This window comes from Carassius auratus, unplaced genomic scaffold (genome assembly GCF_003368295.1).
Source record: "Carassius auratus strain Wakin unplaced genomic scaffold, ASM336829v1 scaf_tig00036401, whole genome shotgun sequence".
In the NCBI taxonomy this organism is placed as follows: domain Eukaryota; kingdom Metazoa; phylum Chordata; class Actinopteri; order Cypriniformes; family Cyprinidae; genus Carassius; species Carassius auratus.
In genome coordinates this window covers 114,719-141,302 of record NW_020526303.1, presented here as the reverse complement: position 1 = coordinate 141,302, position 26,584 = coordinate 114,719, and the positions used below count along the sequence as shown (strand labels likewise).

The window sequence follows — 26,584 nt, the reverse complement described above, 5'->3', positions numbered from 1 at the left end:
CCACAGAGGCCTTCCACACCCTTAAGGAGGACTTTACGACCGCCACATTCCTGGTCCATCCCGATCCCGACCGACCCTTCATTGTGGAAGGTGACGCCTCAACCACCGGAGTGGGAGCGGTCCTTTCTCAGCAGCAGGGGAATCCCTGCCACCTCCACCCATGCGCCTTCTTCTCCTGGAAACTCAACCCGGCGGAGGTTAACTATGACATTGGCAACCGGGAACTGTTGGCCATCAAACTGGCTCTGGAGGAATGGAGGCATTGGTTGGAAGGAGCCGAACACCGCTTTCTGGTCCTCACAGATCACAAGAATCTAGAGTATCATCAAGTAACCAAAAGACTCAATCCTAGACAAGCCCGCTGGGCGTTATTCTTCACCCGCTTCCATTTCACCATCTCATACCGCCCAGGGGTGAAAAACATAAAGACTGATGCTCTTTCCAGATGCTACGCTCCCGAAGAGAATCCCGAAAGTCTGGAAACCATTCTTCCCGAAAGTGTCATTGTCTCTCCTATTACCTGGTCCTCTGAGACTCTTCCTCCGACCGAGCCAACTATCAACACCCCACCGGGTTGCCCACCGGGACATCAATATATCACCAGGACACGGCGCACTCCACTCATTCACTCCACTCACACAGCACTGGTCACCCGGGGGTCAATGAATCCCTCTCGTTGCTGAAGGAATGCTTCTGGTGACCCAACATGGGCTCGGATGTCAGGGGGTGAATGTACTAGCTGCGCCATATCCAAAAGCCCTCACCATCTTCCATCAGGTAAACTCCATCCTTTGCCCGTTCCCAATCACCCGTGGTCACACCTAGGGGTGGATCTCATAACAGATCTCCCTTCAGATAACAATACCTGCATTCTTGTCATAGTGTTTTCTTGTCACGTAGGACGCGGCTGCCATGAGCCCTAACAGTCTCTGAATCTTCTTGACAGTGAGTGACTGGCCTTCTCTGACTCTCTTGACTGAGGTAAGGATTGACTCGATCTGAGCAGGAAACAGACGTGCCTGCATCATGGTCAAATCCCACACTATGCCTAGATAGGTGGTTCTCTGAACTGGAGAAAGTACACTCTTCTTGGCGTACAGTCTCAAAACCAGCTCGAACGACATCTCGATGTTGAACTGCCATTTGCTCTGATTGAGCTTAAATCAACCAATCTTCGATATAGTTCAGAATGCGGATGCCCTGCATACGGAGGGATACCAGAGCCGCATCTACACATTTCGTGAACGTGCGGGGTGGGAGTGCAAGGCCAAAGGGAAGTACTCGATATTGGTAGGCTTTGCCCCCGAAAGTGAACCTCAGAAACTTCCTGTGTTGTGGAAGGATGCATATATGGAAGTATGCGTCTTTGAGATCTATTGTGACAAACCAGTCCTCGGATCTCGTTTGAGCTACAACCTGTTTGACAGTGAGCATTTTGAGCTTCAGTGACATTACTGAGAGGTTTAGATGACGTAAGTCTAAGATCAGACACAACCCCCCATCCTTCTTTGGAACTATGAAATACCGGCTGTAAAACCCGGACTCCCTGTCTAGAGGAGAGATCACCTCGATGGCCTTCTTCCTTAATAGGGTATTCACTTCTTGTTCCATCACCAGAGCCTGCTGGGGGCCGACTACTATCGGTGTAACCCCATTGAATGTCGGAGGTGGATGGCTGAACTGAATGCGATAGCCACTTTCTACTCTGTGCAGGACACATTGAGATACATTTGGCAGTAGTTTCCATGCTGCTTACTAATGTACTAAGGGAATCAGTCTCTCGAGACTGACCTCTGGTGTAAGAGGCCCCCGAAGGGGTGGCGAGCATCTCAGCTCCGCTACGCTCACGGTCGGAAATAACTGAGAGCAGTGCTCGCTGGAAGCCACTGCGCCCTGAAACTCTGGCAGGGTTGGCAGACCCACCTCCCGAGGGCACTGAGGTGAGACGGGCACCGTGTAATGAGGTAGACACCGCTCTACCCCAGTAGGGGCCGCCCTCTGTTGTCTTGACCGAAATGCGTCATGACTTCTTAGCCGTGGACCTCCCAGCCTGAAGTACGGCTCCATCGGATTCGGATTAGGCTGAGAAGTCGCTGGCCCAGAGCGTTGCTTCAGCCTCTGGTCCTGAAGTGAGGAACACAGGCGGCAACACTCTGTTTGTATGCAGAATTGGCTCCCACCCAGCAGTCCCTACAGTACATTTAACTTCACAAGTTAAATAACTGTCATTATATTCCTCAAAATGTAATGCAATCAAACAATCAGACAAGTAAACACGTTCTGGATTGTGATTTACTACACATTGAAGTGATATATTTACTTCTCAAAGTCATTATATTCCTCGGAATTTAAAGCAATCAAACAATCAGACAAGTAAACACAGTCTGGATTGTGATACAATAAACATTGAAGTTATATATTAACTTCTCAGTCATTACATTTCTCAGAATTTAATGTAATCAAACAATCAGACAACTAAACATGGTCTAGATTGTGATAAAGTACACATTGAATTGATATAAATAACTCCTACTGATTAAATGGAGTTTAAACAACCAGACAAGCGGTCGGGTATGGAAAAATTCACATCAAAACTGAAAATGATGTAATACACGCGTTGCCTCAACTGCGCGCAAATATCTTAGTCACACAAACAATATTAATCCCCTTTGAGATTAAATAGCTGCTTATTAACGCTGCCCGTATAATGTTAGGCATAACACTGTTTGTTGATACTGGTGCTGATGCAACTTTATGTTTGTGCAACTACAAGCTCGCCGACACCATCCGTGTCAATCTCCTCGGAGAAAGAAAGGCAGAACATCAAGCCTGATGCTCGGGGGGAAGAACCGAAGCTCGGGCTTCCGAACCCAGGAATCAGGCAGATCTGATGGGTAAGGTAGGAGATAAGGATGTGCCCATCTCCATTCCCTCCAGCAGATCGATCTGCAAACCCAACGAATGCGGAAGCCACTCCGCCTCGGTGAAAGTGGGACCGGTATCGCGAGGAACGCTGGCAAAGGCTCACTTCTCGAAGAGAGCCCTCCGAGATCGATGCGCACGTGAAATCATACGTGGCGCACTTTGATCCTGGGCAGACCACGCCCTGACTTTGTGTATCCCAGCCTCTAATATTTACCTTTGTTGAGCAGGGAAGAACACACAATCTGAACGGAGTCTGGATTCACCCTTCAGATGCCTAGTATTAGCTTTGCTCTTTGACATACTATAGCTACTTAAAGGAGCTAACAGTGACAAACAACAATAAATAAGAATGACAAGACAGAATGACATGCACACACAGAGCGCTTGCTGAAAGACAAGAAGCTGAAGTCAGCTGCATGGCACGTGCCTTTATAGCTTCCTGGTCGCTACGTCACACCGCCCGTGACGCACGCCCTCCAATTGTACAGATTGCACACGATATTCAGGGTTGCTCTTGCCAAAGACGTTTCCCCAAAGCGTTCAATGCAGCTCGAGTTCCTGAAGACGAACTTTAGTTAGTGTTTAATGTTGTTGTTAGTATAAATCATATCTGTAAAATTCTAAAGCTCAAAGTTCAATGCCAAGCAAGATATTTTATTTTAAAGAATTCGCCTACAACGCACAAAGATTATTCTTGAATGATTGAGCAGTTCCCTTTTTGTCTGGAGAAGGCGTTGTTTATGGACCACAACCGGTAAGTGTATTTTATTATTTAAGTTGGTGTGTTTAACAGTTTCTGTAACTTATTACACAAAGGGCAACGCTGTTTAGCTTTGTTAACTAGATGTTAGGGCTGTGCAAAATAATTTAATGCGATTTTCATGCACATCTCGTCAGTAAAAACACTCCTGTGATTATAAGTACGTCTCCAGCATGTTCGTTCTAGCTCAATCACGTTAGCAGGAGGTCAGTGCGTGCCCAGCTGCTGTCGAATCACAACACAGGAACCGCTGGCCCAATAAGAACTCGTTACATATTTCTGAAGGAGGGACTTTATAGAACAAGGAAGTCATCAGCCCGTTTTTATGACAGTGAAAACAGCGGTATACAGATTTTCATACAGATGAAAAATGTATTTTTCATACAGTGTGAAAAATACTATGTTTTTTTTTACACAAGAAACATGAACACATGTTATATTGCACACTGTAAACACAATCAAAGCTTTAAAAAAAAAACACACAAAAAAGTGACCTTTAAGTACTTTTTTAGTTTAGAATTTATTTTACCGAATTTCACATATACAAAACATTTCAGTATGTCCTCAAGACATTTAAGAGTAAATCCACATAAGGATGCAATCACTATATAGAAATAAATAAAATTAAGTGAAATTAAGAGGCATCACAAACATTTCCTATTATTCGTTTAGCTGTGCTGATGTTATTGACTGGTGTCATGCAGTTGATTGCTGGCAGATAATTTCAGTTTCATATATGAAGGGTTTTTCCTGGAATTATTTTTGAGACATAACTTACATGCTCATCTACTCACGCTAACTGTGTACGTTTTTTTATTATTCAATACATATTTCTATATCCTTTAAAGATAACTGATTATCATTCAGCAATCAGTTTCGGTTCTTTCATCTGTGAGATCAGAATGTTTCCGCACGTGCTGTCTGTCTGATACTGATTATCTAATACTGTCTGCATATTTCTTCTGCCTGGAATTGCTCAGTCATAAACACTGTAATGCAGTATACATTGGAAAATATGTATGTGTTTTGACATCAGATGATGGTGATGCTCTTGAAAAACCAGTTTGTTTGTTTTTATTCTTCTGTTTTTCTGTATTGGTTTTGATTTAGTTGAAGTTCAGAGAAAAACATTTGCATTGATGAGTTTCAGAGGTCGAGACGCTGGTTCAGAGATGTAACAGAAAACCTTAACCTCATTCAAGGTAAGTTGAGGAATACTAAAATATTGACATGGATTTAAAGTTCACTTTGGTTAGAGAGTTTTAACATTAGTTGTACATATGCACAAACATAAGATAAACTTATATTTCCAAACAGATGTAAATAGCAGAGACTCTTGTCTCTACACCACAGCTTTGCCTTCAGTACATTACCAGAATCTCATACTTCTGTATCAATACCAAATCAATACCTTAGAAGACAAATAACTGCCTTAAAGATGGGTGAATTATTAGTACTCTCTACTGTCAGGTAGCATTGCATTATAATTATACATACTGGCGATTGCCTATATATATTATGTTTCTGTAATGATTAATCCACCAGTATGTGTGAGCTCTTTAGCCACAGTAGTGTTTCTGATGATAAAATATAATTGTTATTATCGTTACATTTTTTAATGTACTTTTTTACAAGAAAAGTGGTGAACAAAAATGGTAAAAGTGCGTAAAAACAATGCCAGCAAGATTGTAAGCAGTTATAAAGGCCAAAGGAGGCCGTATAAAATAGTTTTATTTCTGTTTTTATTCATAAAAATTTTTAAGATGTGTGAATAAATTTTTTTAGTTGTTTCAGCTTGTTATTTGCCTAATCAATGACAATACAAGTTTTTGGCAGATTCCTACAATTTTGGGGGTTTTCTCTTTATTATGACAGATGGTCTAATTAATTGGTTAAACACATAGATTTTTGATAAATTGATTAGACTTTTTATACTGACTGTAATTAGGCATATGAATTTAAAATAAAATAATAATAATAACTATTTTTCTGTCTTTCTGGAAAAAACAGTAAATTTCAAAATTCATAGATAACAGCAATAATTATATAGTATCATTAGAAACGCTACTTTGACTAAAGAGCTTACAAATGCTGGTGGATTATAGAAACATAAAAAAATTATTTGGGTAATCACCAATAATGATTATTGTTATTAAAGTTATTGTGAAGTATCACTGGATTGTATATAAGACAGGAGCTTTATTCTGTCTTACATTTAAAGTTGTTGTGTTTTTTCTAAAAATATTACATTAATATAACCAATTTTAGTGTTTAATGACATCGGCATTGACTTTATCTTACCACTAAGAGTTCTCCTAAATAGCAGTAAGAGTTTTTAGCTTAGAGTTTTTTCTTTTAACCTATTCACAAAGCTGCTGAGACAAACTTTTACTATGGAATAGAGAGAAGACTTAATGTCAGAGGAAGGGTGCAGGGCTGAGCTCGTTGCTATGGATGATGTCAGCATGATTACTAACTAGACACACAAGTGATTGGCTGATAAAAATAAAAAAGGTCAATTGCCACATTCAAATAAAGATTTTAAAATGCAGGTGAAGTGCCACTAATTAAACAAGTATATATTAAGCTAATTGTTAGCCTCTTACATGTGTGCATCTTAAAAACAATTAGTGGATATTCATGTAAACAGACTTTTCATTAAAAGAATAGGATAATCATGGCTAATAGTAATACATGCAAACGTAAAAAAATAAAAACACTGTAACCAAGAACAGCTGTTACTTCCTGCCCAACTGATTAATGAAAACAAGGATATAATCAAAGAAAATCTGGAGTTTGGATAACCTCCAAAACCTAAAGGCGATACTTTTTTTAAAGCTCATTATCGTCAAATGTTTCTAAAATGTTTACATTCTGAGGAAGATTGCCAGCATCAGCCATTTTAGGAATAGTTTGTGGCTTGGTCTAGTGACTTAGAAGTCCTCATCACTATTCCTAATGCTTCACAGATTGAGTGCATAATTTAGGACTGACATGCCCATTATTTTAAAGATATTCTCCTAAATCGGCGAGTTATGAGTTAATTTTAGCCTTAAGATGTTTTGTGAATACAGGCCCAGACCTACAGTATATAGACTCAAAAGTGTCTTGTATTAGTTTATATTAATAGACTATCAGATGAGGCATTGTATATATATCCTTCTTCCTAATTTTGTGTGACTCTCGTGAGTTACTGAGTGAATCCTGAGCTAAACATTGGAAAGGGAATGCAGACGTTTGAGTGTTAAGGAGTAAAACTACTTAAGATCTTGTTCTTGTCCTGCAGAAGTGATTAATTGAAGTACAATGGCATCTGTCAAAGAACTGCTTGTGAACTCACTGAATGAACTAGGAAAAGATGATCTGAAGAAGTTTCAGTGGTTCTTGAACGATCATAAACCGCAGGGTATTCCAAAATCTGAAATGGAGAATGCAGATGTTTTAAACACAGTGGACAAGATTGTGGAGCATTTTGGAGCAGAAAAAGCTGTGAAGATCACGGTCGACCTCCTGAGGAAGATGAATCAGAACCTTCGGGCTGAGGAGTTAGAGAACAAATACACTGAAGGTAACATGAGTGACTGTTAACAAGTATTAAGGTTTGACTTCAACTCTGCTCTTGCTCTGCTGATGTGTTTGTGTGGGTTTGTAGTTGTAAGTAAATGAGGAAGCTGAAAAAATGCTTATTTTATTGATTGCAATAAAAAGAAGATTATGTAAACATAAAATAAAATTAGATGGTGTCTATACCAGATGTGACAATAGTTGTGTCACGCACCTCCCACAGACCCATATTTCATAAAAAGAATTAGTAACTGCTAGATAATGACCACCTTCTTTTAATACAAACATTAAACTTGTTGTCATAGCTTGCTTGCAGGTAAATTTTATTTTACTTATTTTGCTGAACAAATTTCAATGATCCCTTGAATCTCTAAGATTTGTAAATACAGTTTACTGCAGAGCAACTGTTTGTGTCAGTGTGAAAAACACAGTTATGGAAAATTAAATGATTCCATCTCCTCCTGAAACTCCAGAAAAGAAGTCTACTGTGACTATTTCACTCAGATAATCCAGATAATGTTCTCAGAACTTTGGCGTTCTGGCAAGGTTCTCTTAAAGTAACATCAGTGGAACGTTTGATCAACATTATCTGTTCCTCTGTAATGTTCTCAAAAGATTAGCACAAAACATTATTTATACATTGTGTGATGAAACGGCGGAGTCAGTTAGATCCATTTGCAGCAGTTTATTAATAGAGGTAATTAAACAGAGAACAGCAGACATAAACTCAGGCTGGCATCAAAAGGGAACTCAAGCAGACATTCGTAGAGAACTTAGTTAATCAATCAATCAGGTTTCAGAGTCCAGGGATAATACGGAGAATAGCTATACAGACTAGGGGTAAATCAAAATCAAAACTTCACAAAATACCAAAGGGGAGAGCAGTCCATATAAAGGGGAGAAGACAAGGTGCAGGTGATAATACTTAAGATAATCAAGATAATTAAGCAGGGTAGACGGGGATGATTGCGGAGAGGGACACTGGGAAATGCAGTCCTAATATTCAGGAGAGAGGGATCTGATGCCGACAGAGGAGGGTGTAGCAGACCATTCCATGACATAGCCCCTCCCCTGTGAGCGGCTCCGGAAGCGAGGACCAGAACGTCGATGGGGTCTTCCTCGGGCTCTGGGAGCTGGTCGGTCAGGATGGTCACGATGGAAGTTGGTAAGTAGAGAGGGGTCCAGGATGTCCTGAGACCTGGCCCAGGAGCATTCCTAAGGACCGTACCTCTCCCAGTCAATAAGGTAATGTAGAGCCCTGCCACGGCGTCTGGAGTCCAGTACCGCTCACACCTGGTAGGCCTCCGTGCCGTCAACCTCAATAGGAGGATTCTGCATCGGCGTGTTCCCCTCTTGGCCCTCCTCTCTCCTGGGGGTGACTGTGGGTCTGAAAAGAGACACATAGGTAGGTGAGATTTTGTAACGAGAAGGAAGAGCCAACCTAAATGAGACCAGGGTGATCTGGCACAGAATTTTGAAAGGACCAATGAAGCGAGGGGATAGCTTCTTGCTGGGTAGTTTGAGACGGAAATCTTGGGCTGAAAGCCACACCCACTGGCCAGGACGGTACCGGGGACCTCCGCGTCGCCTCCGATCCGCATAGTGCTGATATTTGCGAATGGCCCACTGTAAATGCACATGAGCAGCGTCCCAATTGGCCTCGCTGCGGCGAAGCCAGGAATCCACCGCGGGGAGATCAGAGGGCTCGCCCGCCCACGGGAAGAGCGGAGGCTGAAATCCCAGGACACAATGAAAAAGTGTCAGTCCAGTAGCGGGCTTAACTAAGGAATTCTGAGCGTATTCAGCCCATACAAGGAAACAACTCCACTCCTGCTGATTTTGATGTCAGTAGGTCCGTAAGAAATGAGTTAGGTCCTGATTCAACCTCTCAACCTGCCCGTTGGCCTGAGGATGGTAGCCAGAGGTGAGGCTAACATTAATATTGAGCTTCGAGCAAAGTTCCCTCCACACATGAGAAGTAAACTGAGGGCCTCGGTCAGTTACTATGTCCTCAGGAAGGCCAAAAAGCCACAAACACATGATTGAGGAGGGTCTCGGCAGTCTGTAAGGCTGTGGGAAGACCAGACAAAGGGATGAAACGGCATGATTTTGAAAACCGGTCTATTACCGAGAGAATGGTGGTGAAACCCTGGGACAGAGGAAGGTCCGTGACAAAATCCATGGCGATATCAGACCAAGAGCGTTGTGGTACCGGCAGAGGCTGTAAGAGGCCAGCTGGTTTTAAGTGAGAAGACTTGACCCTGTTACAGGTGGAACACTGATGAAAAAAACTTGATCACGACAGCTCGAAGGGAAGTCCAGCAGAAGCGTTTGGAGACTAGCTGAGTGATGGCCGTGATACCTGGATGCCCTGGTTGCGGAGCTTGGGTAGGAACAAAGAGGCGGTCCCCCGGACATCCCGGGGGTGCGGGATGTTTTTGCTGAGCTATAGAAACCTCCGTGATGATATCCCACTGGTGCACTGGTGCGACGATGAGAGAGCAGGGCAGAATGGGAACTTGCTCAGAACACTTGTCTTTACTGTCGAACTGGCGTGAGAGAGCATCTGCCTTGCTGTTCTTAGAACCTGGTCTGAAAGTGACTTTGAAATTAAATCGGGAGAAGAAGAGGGACCGGCGAGCCTGGCGAGAATTCAGACATTTGGCGGATTTGAGATACTCCAGATTTATGTGGTCCGTAAGCACAGTGAAATGACACGACCCCTGCAGCCAATGCCTCCACTCCTCAAAGGTGGCCTTAATCGCCAGAAGCTCTCGATCGCCCACATCGTAGTTGCGCTCCGCTGCATTGAGTTTATGAGAATAAAAGGTGCAGGGCTACATTTTAGCTGGATTACCATGACGTTGTGACAGGATGGCACCCACGCCCATGTTAGAAGCATCCACTTCCACAAAAAACTCTCTCTCGGGATCTGGGTGATGGAGAATGGGTGATGTGGTGAATCTCTTCTTTAAACTCTCAAACGCCGCAGTGCATTCCGAAGACCAGCGGAAACGTCTTCCTCCTCCTTGGATTAAAGACGTGAGAGGAGCCACAATCGTGCTGAAATTTCGAATAAATCGGCGCTAAAAATTGGTGAAGCCCAAGAAACGCTGTAGCTCTTTCACCGACGTGGGTTGAGGCCAGTAGACCACTGGATAATCCTCCTCTCCAACCAGGAAATTTGCGGGTTGTGTCTCTCCAGATAAGGAAACCCCAGAATCATAGGATGAAGTGGCGAATGAATAGTGTAAAACTGGATGTTCTCCCTATGTTGCGAGCCGATGCTGGGGGTGAGAGGTGGTGTGATGTACCGGCACTCCCCTGTCCCCAGGGGGTGACCGTCCAATGCTGTCACTGTCACAGAGGGTTCACAAGAGCGGAGAGATATTTGATGAGTTTTTGCAAAGGTTGAGTCAATTAAATTTCCAGCAGCTCTATAGCTCAGCAGCTCCAGCAGTATATATAAGCCCTCTATTTTACAACCTGCTCATTAATAATTAACAAAATATCCACAGTGAGAGCTTTAGAAGAGAGTGAACGTGAACTCACCACAGCGGGGTTACGAGAAGTGGATTTCACCAGGCAGGAAGCCCTGAAATGACCAGTCTGACCGCAGTACATGCATAAATGATTGCGCCTTCTCCTCTCACGTTCCGCCTCGGAGAGATGGGTGTATCCAATCTGCATGGGCTCGGGCTCTGAGGTGCATACCGGGTTGAAACTCAGGCTGGTCCTGACTGGAGTGCGGCGAGCCCGGAGGAGATGATTGAGCTGGATGGCTCCATGAGTTCCATGATCTGACTGAGGGTCTTTCTGTCATCACGACAAGCAAGTTCTCCCTGCAGCTCTGCATTCAATCCCTTCCGATACAATAGTTTGAGAGGATCCTCCCCCCAGCTGGTCTGAGCGGCGAGCATACGGAAGGAGAGAGTGTAATCCACTTCAGTGGAATTCCCTTGATGCTGGGCGAGCAACAGTTCCCCTGGATCCTTTCCTCCAGCTGGGTGCTCAAACACTTCCCTGAATAGGGTGACAAAAGCATCATAAGTAATAGATGTGAGCTGACCTCCTGACCACAGTGCCGTTGCCCACTCCAGCGCTTTTCCCGTAAGCAGGGTGCAGATGAGAAAGATACGACCCTCATCGGTGCGATGTTCTGGAGCCTGTTGGCTTAGATAGAGCTCGCACTGCAACAAAAATCCCTTGCAAGTGGAGGGTGAACCATCATTATTTTTTCCAGGTAGGAATAATCTTGGATTATTTGAGATCGTACTCACGATGGGCAGCGGAGGAATAGGTACAGTGGGGGCTGGTGCCTGACTGTCAAGCTGGGCTACCATTTCAATCCTACATCAATACCATTGCCCGGTCTGCCTACTTCCACCTACGAAACATCAATCGCCTCGGCCCATCCCTTACCCCTCACACTGCTGCCATCCTTGTCCACAGTCTAGTCCCTTCCCATCTGGATTATTGTTCTCCTCTTTGGTCTTCCTCACAAATCTCTCCATAAACTTAAACTGGTCCAGAACTAAGCTGCCCACACCATAACTCGAACCCCCTCCATTCAACACAACACTCCTGTCCTTCAACAGCACCACTGGCTCCCGGTCCAGTTCTACATCCAATTCATAATCCTTCTGTTTACATTCAAGGCCATACACAATATTGCCCCGCAATATTTTTATGATCTCCTCCAGGTTCCCACTCCCTCCCGTTCCCTCAGATCCTCTTCCTCCATACACCTGCCTGTCCCCTCTGCCCGTCTCACCACCAGAGCATTCAGTCGCTCCAACTTAGAAACATTATTTAATTCCCCCATTTTAAATCGCAATTCAAAACACTCCTGTTCAAAACTGCCTATTCCATTTGATGTCAATTGTTCTACCGCTTTCTGTATTTTTTTCTGACTTATAATGTTTTATGTGTTCTTGTACGGTGTCCTTGAGTGCCGAGAATGGCACCTTTAAATAAAATGTATTATTATTATTATTATTATTCAAATAAATGTAAAGACAGTTAATAATGTCCTTAGTTTTACTATCAGTTCAAGCTGAAAGAGGAACAGAGTCATGACAGACACAGTGATGAAGCTCGTATGTGTTTGCAGTAAACAAGACAGGGACAGTTAAGACAGCTGACTTCACTGTGTGACTGCTTCAACACAAACACTCATAAAACACTTATGCGGCATCAGAAGAAGACGTTAGAGGACATTAATGCAGTCACTTGATCTGCATTATCATCTTTCTCTATAAATGCACAAATGATCTTAAAACACATCATTGCATTTACTGAAAGAGAAACAAATCAACAAAAGTGCCAAGAGCCCAAGTAAAAAAAACACTAAACTAAGCATTGATCACCATGATGTTAATGAAATATTTTCAACCAAATAGTAGTTTCTAAATCAGTAAGTCAATCTCGTTAGTAATGTATGAAGCTGGTGATGCTGTTTATGGACATGATTAATCATCCTCTGATGAGAGCTTCAGAGATTTCATGTTTTCTTTTATTACAGTTGATTTCATCCATGGCTATAGATGGAAATCAGTTCCACACTGACCACTATAATGGTGACACACAAATTATGATTTTCTGGTTTGTTGATTATGCTTGTTTACATCAGGTGTCTTCAATAATGGTCAATCATAACTCAGTTAACTTCTTAATTATCTCATTATCTTCAACTCTGCTTCAGTGTTACCTTTAACACTGCTTCAGTGTTTATATGAGTCCACACTCAGAGTGTTAAATTAACACTGGAGATTTTGCTGTGTATTGAGATGGTTTGGGCTTGCAAATTACTAATCACCAACATGAAACCGTTCATTAAAATACTCCAAATTCATTAGCATTAGAACAAGCTCATGAACAAATTCAGGTTTCACTTTATTTTGATGGTCCATTTAACGCATTCTGTTTAGTGATAACAGAATGCTCAAAAGGGACCAGCAGGATAAAGTGTTACCCAAATTCATTCTTTTTTATGTAAATTTGGATGCTTTTTATGTAATCATTTATGTAATAATCACCCCCCCCCCCCCCATTTTTCTCAAAGGTTCAACTGTAGACAGTAAAACTGATCTTCATGATTACAGAAAGATCAGCTTCAAACTGAAGAAGAAATTACAACAGGACTACAGGCAGATATTGGTTGGTAGTTCACAAACAGGTCATCAGAAATATCTGAGTGATATTTACACTGATCTATATATGGTGAAGAATGAGACTGGAGGAATAGTGACTGAACACGAGGTGAGACAGACTGAAAAGAACATCCACCAAATTAATGTGAAGGACACCACAGTCTTGAGCAATGACCTGTTCAAAGTCCAGTATGATACTGGTCGAAGAAACCGGAAAGTGCTGACGATGGGAATCGCAGGGGTGGGAAAGACAGTCTCTGTCAATAAATTCATTCTTGACTGGGCTGAAGGAAAAGAAAATCAGGACATACTCCTCATATTTCCTCTTCCATTCCGTAGACTGAACATTATTACAAAAAAGTACAGTCTCATGGGACTGCTAAACAAATGCTTCTTTAGTGGTCCTGAAGAACTGCCCTCTCTTCCTGAAGATGACGGTAAGGTCATGTTTATCTTTGATGGGCTGGATGAATGTCGCTTCCCATTAAAGTTTAAAGAGGACTACACATTAACAGATGTGCATAAAAAAACAACAGTGAGTAAGATAGTTACAAGCCTGATTGAGAGACATCTGATTCCTTCTTCTCTTGTCTGGATCACATCCAGACCAGCAGCAATTGGTCGGATACCTCGAGACTACATTGATCAGGTGACAGAGGTGCGAGGATTCAATGATGAGCAAAAAGAGCAATATTTCATCAAAAATAGCCCTCCTGAGCTTGCTGGAACCATCATCCGTCACATCAGGAAATCCAAGAGTCTGTACATAATGTGCCATATCCCTGTCTTCTGCTGGATCTCTCTCACTGTTCTTCAGCCACTACTGGCTCGAGAGAGCAATGACAAAACACCCACAACTCTCACAGTGATGTATACAAGCTTCTTACTCTCTCAGAAGCAACATATGGAAACAAAGTACTGCAATGATCCTGGACCTAAGCCCAAAGCCAGGTGTTTTGATCAGGTTATTCTGAAGCTTGGGAAACTGGCATTTAAACAGCTGCTGAAAGGAAATCTGATTTTCTACAAAGAAGATCTTGAGGATTGTGGACTAGATGTCAGTGAAGGGTCAGTGTACTTTGGGTTTTGCACTCAGATCTTTCAGGAGGAAAAAGCTGTGTCAGAGAGAAAAGTTTATAGCTTCATTCATCTCAGCATCCAGGAGTTCCTCGCTGCTCTCTATGTGTTTTTCAAACACAAACATTCAGGAAAACAAAACTTCCTTAATTCTTGGAGAGAAATGCTGATGTTGAAACCTAACAACTACAGAAACTCCAAAAAATCATTATATGACCTTCATAAGTCTGCTATCAACAAGGCTCTACAGAGCAAGACTAGACACCTGGAGCTTTTCCTTTGGTTTCTCTTGGGTCTCTCACTGGAGTCCAATCAGAGTGACCTAAAGGAGCTGCTACCAGAACTGGAACTGAAAACAGATAATGTCAAAGATTCTGCTGACTATATTGAACAGACAATAGAGATGCAGAAATCAGTGGAGATGATTGTCAACCTATTTCCCTGTCTAGTTGAACTGAAAGATGACTTTGGAGAGGACCTCCTGAAAAATGTGAGCTCAGGAAATCTTTCAGCACAGAATCTCTCTTCTGCTCAGTGGCCGGCTCTGCTGTTTATGCTGCTGATATCAGAAGAAACTCACGAGAGGTCTGAACTGCAGCAGTTCAACAGATCTGATGAAGCACAGAAGTTGTCAGTGACTGCAAACCCCAGAACAGCAGTGTAAGATTCAGCTTCTGAATCAGTTATATGCAATATTGATTATACTTCAATTTAAAATCACAGTCTTCTATTTCAATCTATTTTCAAACATAATTTTGTGATGAAAAGCTTTATTAACATTGTCCATTACTCCCGTCTTAACATGCTCCTTTGTAAAGTTAAAAGAACAGCACTTATTTTAAATAGAAATGTGTAGTGGCATCATATTTATTTATAAATAGAAACAAATCAGTGATTCCAATTAATATTTTTAACTGTAACACATCAACTGCCCCTTTTAAACATGCAGTCATTACATGTAAATTACCCTTTGATATTTCAAAATAATTGTTTAAATCAGTTCTAGCAAGTTTCTATGAAGTTGTACATTTCCATTTCACTTTCGAATACTGATCCATACAATCAGTAATCCCTTTAGAAGGATGAACACAACAAAATTCCTAGTGTAAAATTAACACTGCTGGGTGTCTATATGTGTCCACACTACAGAGTGTTAAAAGTAACTCTGAAGCAGTGTTCAAATTAATGAGGTAATCAAGAGATTTATAGAGTGAGGATTTCCCATTATTAAAGACACCCGCTATTAACAAGCTGAATTCCCAAAGAAAATATTTGTAAGTCACCATTATAGTAATCAGTGTTTACTTTAGTTGGCTCTTAACCGTTGAATTTTTGAGATCACATTTTGTTTTGCTGCTGTGTCTGAATTATGACAGCCAGACGAGCTGAAATCATCAGATGTAGGTGGTTGTGCTTTGGCATAATCATTATGTATTACTGAGTGTGAAAAACATGAAAGCTGTCATTTTCAGTTTAATCTTTTGATCAAACAGTGTTGTTTTTTAGACACACAGGCATCAAGAATCAGTCTAAGAATCAATCAAAACTCCACGGTCCCAATCATGCAATTCTTTCTATTTGTTACTTTTATGTCATAATTCAGCTACAACAGGAAAATATAATTTATCATTAAAAAGTCAATGGTCAAGAGCCAACTAAAGTAAACCTGACCACTATAATGGTACCTTATAAATAATAATTCTGCTTGTTAACATCAGGTGTCCTCAAAAATGGGCAATCGTGACTCTATAAATCTTTTAATTACCAAATTTATTAATTTATTTTTAATTTTGTACCCTGTTTGTAAATAAAAAATATCTCACTTTTTCATTCTGTCTTCAGGTTCTCAAACCTCAAATCTTCTGAGCTCAGTACTGACCCTCTGCTTAAGTGTCAGTCTTGTGTTCATATAGCTGATCCAGATCAGTGGGTTCAGATTGAGCCGTCACTCTGTACAGATAAAGGAGTGTCAAAGTTCAAGGTCAGCACTCAACCAGGCCGTTATGAGTGTGTCAGGACCAGGATGAGATGGGTCTGTGATTGTGACGTCACTCTTCAGTATCACACTGTAGACGGTCAGTTTCTCAACACAGAGCTGAAGATGCTGCAGTGCAAACGAATCGCTCCAGTGATTGACGTGACGGTGATCTCAGGAAAACTGGAGGAAGTTCATCTGCCACATTACGCCTGTTTAGGAGAGTCTGAAGCTTCCCTCAGAGATGCTGTGAAAGTCCTCAGCATAGAAGATGAAGGATCATATGTAGAACCTGTGCAGTTGACACGGTTCCATGCTAAGATTGTCCAACCATCCTTCTCTCGTAAAACATTAATTATAAGCTGGAAAAAAATATGGTACGAACACTGCGATCTTCTTGTCTACATGCGCTCTGAATCTCCTCTCATTCTACATGTCTACTTTTTTCCATTTGATGCTCGTGCAAAAGAAAAAGTTGAGAATATTGAAAAATCAAGTTATTTGATCTTACATCCCAGACCTGACAGACCGCTTCGGATGAATACGCCACACAATCTTGATGTTCCTGGTGCCAATGTCCATCCCAAAGAAGGGATCACACTCAGAAGAGAAATGGATCCAAACTTCTTCAAGATCAAGACACGTCTGGAGAACGATCTTCAAATGAATCTTATCAGAGAGGAGGACAAGAAGATTGTTTGGACTGCTTTAATTGAGAAAGATGAATTCAATCAGATTCCTCCACAGAGAGACGAGTCGCGTCTGAAGAGTGAGGCAGATAAAGCAAGATATTTTGATGACCACTGGCCAGATCTCATTCAGAGAGTTACAAATGTCCAGATCATTGCAGATAAACTGCTTCAGCAGAAACTAATCCACGCAGAACAATATTCAGAAATCAAAGTGAATCCATCCATTCAGGATGGCATGAGAATGATCTGTGACCTTATACGTAAGCATGATGACACAATGAAAGCTAAACTCATCTCAATTCTTCAGGAAGAGAAGCTTTACCACTTTTGAACATTGGTCTGATTCTACACTTTGAGCTCTGAGAGCATCTCAGACTGAAGAGTACTCTAGTGAGGATGCAAGAAAATACTGAATTATAATCATAATAGCATTACAAATCAGTAATTGATTCTTTTTTTGGGGGGAGGGGTGGTTGTCTAAGTAAAGGGACATCTAAGTACAGAGAATGTGAAATGAGTTCAGTGTATACCCACATTTATACTTATATTTTTCTTAATTATTTTTCAGACTTGGTGAATTCCTAGAGAATTGTTTTTTTCTTGGTAAAACATTAGCCATAAACTATAGAATTTAGCATTTTACCCAATATGCCACTGTAACAAAACAAAGTTTGGTGAACAGCAATCAGGGAACAACATTAATTATTTTCTTGTGACTTTCTGAAATATAGAATAATCATGTTAAATTTCCTTCTGTCTAAAAAGGTTTCTAATAAAGGGTAAATAAGATTGCATTCAATATTTTTTTTGTTTAAAAATTTAACATTTGGGGGGGGGGGGGGGGGGTTGCATACTTCCTTGCATGAAAATTTTCTGAATGGTAGACCTTCTGAATAATGTGCAATAAATATAAGAATGTAGTGGCTGTCTAAATATTATGTAGGTGGGATGATGTGTTTATTCTATGTATGATTAATCTGTCCCTATACCATCGGAACCATTGTATATGGGTGGGACAAGACCCTCCCATTTTTTAAGACCAATGATATTGGACACATTCACTCTTAATCTCCATTTCTCTTCTAATTCAGTCCATATGTCTGTTCACTTTTTAGAGCGCCATCAAGCAAATCCATTCCACTTGAGGAATGCCCTAATAAATTAAACTCCATTCCGTGTTTTAGCTACAGCCTTGACCATGCTGTTTCTTCCTCAAATCCATTCCACTTGGCTCATTCAGAATCCATATAAATTAATCAGCATGTGCTTTTGTCCTGTGCTTGGGGTCTTTCAGTCTTGGTGCCCCTAAATCGTGATTGCAACCAAGGTGGTCTACCCCCTTAACACCATTCCCTGAACCACAACCCTGAACTGAGGTGAGTATGAATACAGTCCTTAAGTTGAGCGTTATTGATCACAAGTGGAGGTGATAAAAGGTCTGAGAAAAGTGATTAGAGAGAGTCAGAGAGAATTTTTTCAATTCAAATATATTGGACGAATGACAATGGATAAAAAGTGGTAAAATGTTCACACATTTTTTTACAGTCTAGGTTCATTTCTTCTATTTGACCAGTAGACGAGAGAAGAGAAAGATAGACATTATCCAAATCATTTGATGCTTATTTAAAGCAGAATACTCATTCGTTCACTCATTCACTAATCCCTATATAGTGTACGACAGTTGAGTGGACTATATCCGGTATGTTTCTAGGCATAGGTAAGCTAGGCAGTAATCTAGGGCTCCACCGGCTGAAGGGGCACCAGTGAGTGCTTGTGCTGGCACTACTGTACATTGCTATATTTTATCAGGGTTGTGCTAAAGAGTGGCATGGTCACCCTGAAATTTCGACTGCCGCCCCCACTGGATCCCCAACATCATTGGGCTAAGTACTGTCAAACTGATGATGCCTGTAAGGCACTGGATCAGAGTGCTGTCAGTTGCTGATTGATTGTTGCCTGCAAAGTTTGCATTTGGGGCACTCATCAACACCATTAGATCAATGAACTTTGGCAAGAAAAGGATTTTCTTTTTATTTGTTTATTTTTTCTTTTCTTTTTTTTTTTACCATGCAATAAAACTAATTTCAAATGGCAATTTAGAATATTGATACTGTAAATAAATTTCACAAAATCAGTATTTTCTTCAGACCGTATTTGTGGCAGTTGATAAATCATGCTGCGAGATTTCTCCAAAAGGTGTGCGTTTTTGCGTTTTGTCATGTAATATTCTCATATAAACTTGAACAGCCAGTTAAAAAATATTGGTAATATTGTGGGAGTGGAGGTTTAGGGGGTCCTTGTCTGGAACTAGCATCTCTCTACAATGAAATTTATCCGGGGTACTTATTGTGTTTTCATCAGCTTTTTATAAGCCTTTTGTGATGGTTTTTTAAGGTGTGCATAAATCCATTAACAAACTATGAGGTTTTTTTTCCAACAACATTGATTTCATTTTCTCATCAGTGTCCTTTAAACCATTTACTTCAAAATACTGTTTGGGCCTTTCCAAATAGGCGTCAAACTGTTTGGTCAAAGTGGAAGGCAAGGCATATCAATCAGAACACAGTTCATGCACATAGCTCTCTTCTAACAAGCTGGTTATCTGAATCAGGTGTATTAAACAAGATAGACAAGCAAAATATGCTGGGCACGAGCACTGGAATTGAAAACTGCTGACATATAGCTTACATCCACTCTATACCCACTGCATCTTCGACCACACCCCATTCTACACTATCAGCTGAAGTTGGAAATTGTTGTACTTGTATTTCAGGTAGCAATATGAAGCCAGGACAAAGCAAATTGAACATATTACATAGCTACTTTAATGACAGTTCTTAACACTCATACATCAGTTGAGCTGAACTCCTCATTTATTGTTTCTGATGTCTAATGTGGAAAAAATATACAACAGCACATAATGCCTTTAATTGCTACAATTTATTGAAGATAACTTATTTGTTTCCGTTGTAAATTTTAAAAAGTAACCCAAAACATAAATAATAATAAATGATGTGTACACAACACCAGATTTTCTAAGTTACACAGTTTACAGAGAAAAGGAAACTTTTCAACCTTAATTTGATTGATTTGTATTTTAATTTTGAGAAACACTGTAATGTTTCTTCGAATGTCTAAGAAACACGTCTGATCTTCATGATGATGGATTTCATACCAACAGTGAAATTGTTCTTCCAGGTCTTCCATATATTTCCAATGGCATAATGTGTGGAATCTTCACCCCATATATACACACCATTGGGGTTTGTTGCATGGCACTTTCTGTACCAAAATCCCCCGAGGTACTGTCTGGCACAGTTTGTTGCATTAGAGTCTTGATCCCTGTCAAAGGTGGAGAATTTCTGATTGCTGTGTTCGGTCAAAGAGTCACCTGTAGAGATGAAGAGCATCAGTTAAGGCACTAACATTTTTAGTAACAGGCTCTTTGTTAATGTATATTTGAAAAATGTTTACATTTTATGTAAAGTCCTACCTGCTCCTCCAGCCTTGAATCCTGAAACTTGTAGTTTATACCCATCAGCTTCAGGACCCACAGAGAAAGAGGAGTACAGAGCAAAACCTTTCCTTCCATCAAAGTCCTCCAGATCCACTCTCAGCGTGTACTTCCTGTTGCGTGTCAGCTGGTACATGTTCTCCAGCCCTGATCACACACACAAACACACACATGAAGAACACGCTCAACCAAACACTGGACATGAACATCCACACACACACACACACACACTGTGAGATCTTACCCAGCCAGTATTCTCCCTCCACATTCCCAAATCCTCTCTTGTACTGATTCCACGGCTGAAAGAAATTCACACTGCCATCCATTCTCCTCTGAATCACCTGTGATGGGTTTATACAGAAGATATTATTTATAATCTATGTTCTGATGTGTGTTTAATGATCTAAAGTCACATTCGTACCGTCCATCCTCCATTGTCTTCATCTTTCCCATCTGAGATCATCTGACAATAAACCCAGAGAGGAACATCATCTGTTGGATAGATGGGGTAAATCCCACTATTTTTTTGTTCTGATTTATAGATGTCAGAACAGTCGAATGGCATGAATTTACAGTCAATGCCCAATACAACTGGAAGAAGAGCCACTAAAAATATCATCATCTACAGAGACAGAGAGAAAGAGATTAACTTCAAAATGAAACTGAAATGAATCTCAAAACATTTTTAGGAATGTAGAGTTATTAATGAACTTACTTCCCACTTCTCAATCTTTTCTCAGTAGATCACAACAGATATCCGTTTTACCTACACAAAAATAACAAACACTTAAATATTGTGTCTTAATTTTAAAATTAACAAATGTTTTTAAAGTAATTCACCATTTGTGTGTTGTTCTGCTTGAAACAAATACTCCTTATATATCTGTCAGATTTTCAGGCTCCTCCTCTTCATCTTTAAGTGTCCACTATGAAGCTCTAGATGTCTAGCTACATGATCATATTATCTGTAATTTATGTTTAGAGAGAGAGAGAGAGAGCCTTAGTGCAAATAGCCCATCCTTGCTGGCACATGTTATTTGCACACTAACTCGCACAACAACGCTTATAACAAAGACCAAAACGGCCATAACAATTGATATTATATTATTTAATTTTATTATATCTAAAGTGTAAATTACCACTGACACAGTCACACAGCCTGATTACTAGATTATCTTATAGAGCCACACAAATATATTTTGATAGCAAATCCATCTAACAAAAAACTTCAAAATAGATTTTTAAATGTTTTAAAAGTGTTTTTCTCTAGGTGAACGATAAGGGAACTTTCCATGTTATCATTCTGCAAAATTCTGCGAATCTAACTTTCGAATGAGAAATGTTCTGAAAGGAGCAGCAATATATATATATATATAAACGGTAGATGAAGTCCATCCTAAACATATGTGCTAACGTATTGAGTACATTAGTAAATACCAGAGAATTTGGAACAAAAATTATTTTCATGTTATTGAAAAAATGTCAAGTAAGTGAATTGTGCTTTAGGAGCAGCTGGCCTGAGATTGAATCTATTCCTATAACTTATTATCTCAGAGTCATTCATTTTAATCTAAAATGAGGAACATATTAGAAAAGATTAAATTTAGGGGTGTTTAATAGGGCTATAGTAGACATTGGATGTTGTGTCCTCACATTGAATAGATTGATTCAGACATGAGCAATGTAACTCAAAGTAAAACGTTCCAGAATGAAGTTTCCATTAAAAGTAAATCATGTTTCTTTTTGCCGATGTTTCAAGAATGTTAATAAATAGCTTTGAACAAACATATTGGAAGAACTTTTGCTCACAACTTTTAAAGAATGTTCCCTGTTAGCTGTGCTTTAATATTTGACTTTGTCATGCTGCACATTTATTTTGAGCTTGTGTATTTTGAGACAGAAACATGAATCTAGTTATTAATTAATCAGTAGCACAGTAAGGCAACTGATGAAAAGCACAAGCAGACTTGCGGCATTCTTCTGAAACATATTCTAGTTTAAAAACATGACACTATTTCTTTGATTAAACCACCAAATTAAAGTGATAATTATGTCATGACATGCATAACCAAATTTCCTTTGAAGTCTTTGTGTGGTTAATGCCTCCTCAAAGTTTCATAACCTAAAATGACCTCATCATCAATAAAAAAAGCATTTAATAACCCTCAGAAAACAGCTTGTTTTAGATCCTATGGGACAATGTGACGATAAGCACTGACTCCCGAGAAACACATCTTTTTTCTTTTTCTTTTTTTTTTTTGTGCAAACAACTTTATTATCATTATAAGTAAACCTCAAGAAACATATTAAAATAAAACAAAAAATGCAATGTCATTACCCCCTTTCAAGAAAGAAAAGTGTAAAGAAGAGGTTTCTACTTTTAAAAATGTTATTTTCATTTCTGTTTAAATCGAGGGAAGGTTCACAGTAAATTCTGTAGAAATAATAGTTTGTTCTCGTTGTATGTTTTTGGGTAATTGCTGTTTGTCCTTGATGGGTTTTGGTCTTGAATGTGTTCTAGTGAAAAACTTAAGAGCTAATTACAGATCTCATGACCTCCAGCTTTGCATGTGAATCTGTCAGAATTGAAATGAGTCTTATATTGGTTTTTGGGTTGTCAACAGCTCAAAGTAATCAATTTTGCTTTCAGAGAATTTGTCTTTTTTTTTGTCAAGAGTATGCATACATTAAAACAAATAAAGGACTATGTAGACAAAAATACAGACAGTGTTGTGAAATGTCTGCCTGTTTACCACTTAAACATCAAATCTACTGAAGAGCAAACCATTGAGGATGTTTTAATTTGAACATGCCATGACATCCGCAAGGAAAACGTGAACTTAAAATACATGTCTTTTAAAAAGTACATTGTAAATTAAGATGAATTTCCCTAAAAACATAAATGAGCACAAAGACATGAGCTTCCTACAAGATCATGCTGTACAAAATACATTTAGTGTGATTGCATATTGTTATACTGCAAATTTCTTGACAAAATCATATTGGTTATGTCAAGGAAAGACATGGCTGGAAGATAAGTAAAACAATTTATAAATGATAATTTCTAACCAGAAAACATTGCTGGTGCTGGCAGGAGTTGTAATATGTATTCACGGTGTGTTCACTTCTCACTGCTATTGGATGGGTTAAATGCAGAGCACCAATTCTGAGGATGGGTGACCATACTTGGCAAATATCAAGACTTTCACTTCACTTTCAACAACTCTTATGGCCATTCTTAAGATATTGCATCTATACGCTGGGGATCTCCCTGGTTGTTCGAGGAAAACCATATATTGTGATGAGTTGTATGTGCCATTACAAACAAATTGAATCCTTTCCATTCCGAACTGTCCCCATATACTTCTTACCACTTTGAGATGGAGATACCACTCTTTTGGAAGAGGTCCAGTTCAAGACAGCAGGTCTGCTGCTTTGTTTGCTACTCCCAGTATGTACACTGTTCTAAGAGTTTCAGAGATGATCAAGAAAGTTTATTTGTCACCTGAAGACATTGTGCTCAGCTAGTGCCACCCTGGTGATTGATGTGGTACACTGGAGACCAGTGTTGTAGTCGAGTCACCAACTGTCGAGTCCGAGTCCAAGTCCGAGTCACCAAAGAAGAGTCCGAGTCGAGTCCAAGTCGAGTCACCATTTCCAGAGTTCGAGTCCGAGTCGAGTCTCGAGTCCCATATTGGATTTTTTTTTTGTTTGTTTTTTGAGGAAACAATAGCACCCAACTGAGTTTGTAGGGATTGAAGTCCATTATATGAAGAAAACATCATGAAATGTTTTCCTTAAAAAACATAATTTAAGAAAAAACGCCATAGATATCCTGGATGGCATTGGGAGGAGTAAATGATTAGGAAATTTTCATTTTTTGTGTGAACTAATCCTTTAACACTGTATTACAGAAATACACTCGGTGAAAAAAAGAAACGTGCATATTACAATGATTGTGTGTGTGTGTATGAGAGAGAGAGAGAGAGAGAGAGAGAGAGTGCGTTTGTGTGTGAGTGATCACTCACACACAAACGCTCTCTCACGCTCGTCAACGAGTGATTTAGCGTGAGTTCATTTGTATGTGTTCAAGTGAATGTGTGTGTGTGACGGCACGCGCCTGGTCAGAAAGCAACGTGTAACGATAAGGGCCGTTCAAATATCGCTTCTTTTGCACGCTCATGTTCGTTATTCCCAATGTAGGCGCGCAGTATGCACGCTCATAATGGAAGCATCCAGGCACGTCCGCAACGCAACAAGTTAAAAACATCTCAACTTTTCAGAATGTTGCAAGCGTGCCGCGGGTAATGTGACAAGAACTAACCAATCAGCTTCATCCTTTCCCGCAAGTGCCCGAGCGCTTTGGAAAAAAAGTAAAGTTAGTGACGTCAGTGAGTGTGTTGTCAAGCAAAGAGAGCGAGCGGTAACGATGTCTGTAGGGAAAAGAATAGATCCCGGCCGGTCTTGGGCACGAAACATTTTTTATAATATTTTTTGTCAAAAACAACGTGATGAATGTTCAAATCCGATTTTATATATCCTCGAGTCCGAGTCCAAGTACAAGTCATCAGTCCACGAGTCCAAGTCGAGTCAAGAGTCCAGAGAATGGAGTCTCGAGTCGGACTCGAGTCCAAAGAATAGTGACTCGAGTCACTGCTGCAGACACATTGTCTGTCCTTATCAAGACATGTTTGTTCTGCAATAATGGGAGAAAAGTCCTCAAAGAACAGTAAACTGCCCTAAGTTCCAGCACATTGCTATGCACTAAGGTACAGGGAGGCTCCCAGAAGTCTCTGGAGACTGCTCCCCATCCAGTCTGACAGTCATCTGTTGTTATCACAGACCTTCTTGCTGGGGTGTTCCCTAAAGGAACCAGTCGTGATAATAACTTCTTGTTCTTTCAAGGGTGTGGCAAATGTCTCTGTGTCCTCACATGTCTAAATTTGGGATGTAATTTGAAGCTGTTCACCCACCATTGTAGCGCATGGGCTTTGAGATGGCCAAGGGAAATCACAATCGCTGCAATTATGCCCAGCAGCTCCTGAAGCTGAATTAACTCCTCCTGTTTAGATGACATGACTGAGCTAGATAATTGTATCACCCTCTGAGGAGATAAAGTTGCATTCATTAGTTAGGAATCCAGTGAAACTCTCACAACCACTTGTCTGTTGCCAGGGACTCAGATTGCTCTTGTAGTAGTAGTAGTAGTAGTAGTAGCCCTTTATTGTCACTAGTCACAAGTACCAGCGAAATTAGCCATCAACCTGTCCATACATACATAACATACATACAATGGGGTAGACAGAACAGGAAGACAGGGAATTGAGGAAGAAATACAGCATAACATTGGGAAAGTGAGGAGAAAAAAACAACAACACCCATACTATGCTCCTTTTGGGAGTACAGTATGGGAATATGAAAAAACACCTCAGCAACAAAAGCACATACACCATAAACACAAGACTTTGCAACTGGGGACGGAAATTGGGGGGGGGGGGTCGAGGTAATCCAGTGCAGGCAGCAGTCGTCCTACCCTGCAGCTAGAAAGTGCTGGTCATGGACCCGCTTGACAGACTGGCCAACAAAGCGGCGAAGGCGAGGGATGGGGGTGGGGAGGTGAGTGCATATCTGTATATGTGTAAGAGTTTGTGTATTAGTAGGCCTGGAGAGTTGCGATTCTCTCTAAATGCCTCAGTCCGCAGATTATACAGCGTCACAGCAATTTGCCATGGAGACAGCCTTGGTCAGGTCCTAGAGAGAGTCAACAACAATCCCGGTGTCTGTGGGAAACGGGTTGAGGGACGCAGAGCGTCTCGTTGCCATGCTTTCCAAGGGGAAAATTTGTTATCCAGCCAAGGCCAAGCTGGGAGTGGAGCTGAAAGAAGATAAGATACCAGTTGTTTTGGTCTAGTAGCCGCATTCCAA

General features: G+C 40.5%; 1 protein-coding gene and 1 pseudogene across 1 annotated transcript; one reads left to right on the top strand and one right to left on the bottom strand.

Moving 5' to 3' along the window:
- The first annotated feature begins 4,800 nt into the window (after positions 1-4,800).
- On the top strand, positions 4,801-17,928 carry LOC113082508 (NACHT, LRR and PYD domains-containing protein 3-like; annotated as a pseudogene).
- A 2,138-nt stretch (positions 17,929-20,066) lies between these two features.
- On the bottom strand, positions 20,067-21,425 carry LOC113082502 (microfibril-associated glycoprotein 4-like). Its single transcript, XM_026254131.1, has 5 exons — positions 21,375-21,425; positions 21,081-21,281; positions 20,904-21,000; positions 20,639-20,806; positions 20,067-20,536 (listed from the first exon to the last, which is right to left on the bottom strand). Exons 2-5 carry the CDS (start codon positions 21,279-21,281, stop codon positions 20,280-20,282), a joined length of 723 nt encoding a protein of 240 aa, XP_026109916.1. The 5' UTR covers positions 21,375-21,425; the 3' UTR covers positions 20,067-20,279.
- Between the last annotated feature and the right edge of the window lie 5,159 nt (positions 21,426-26,584).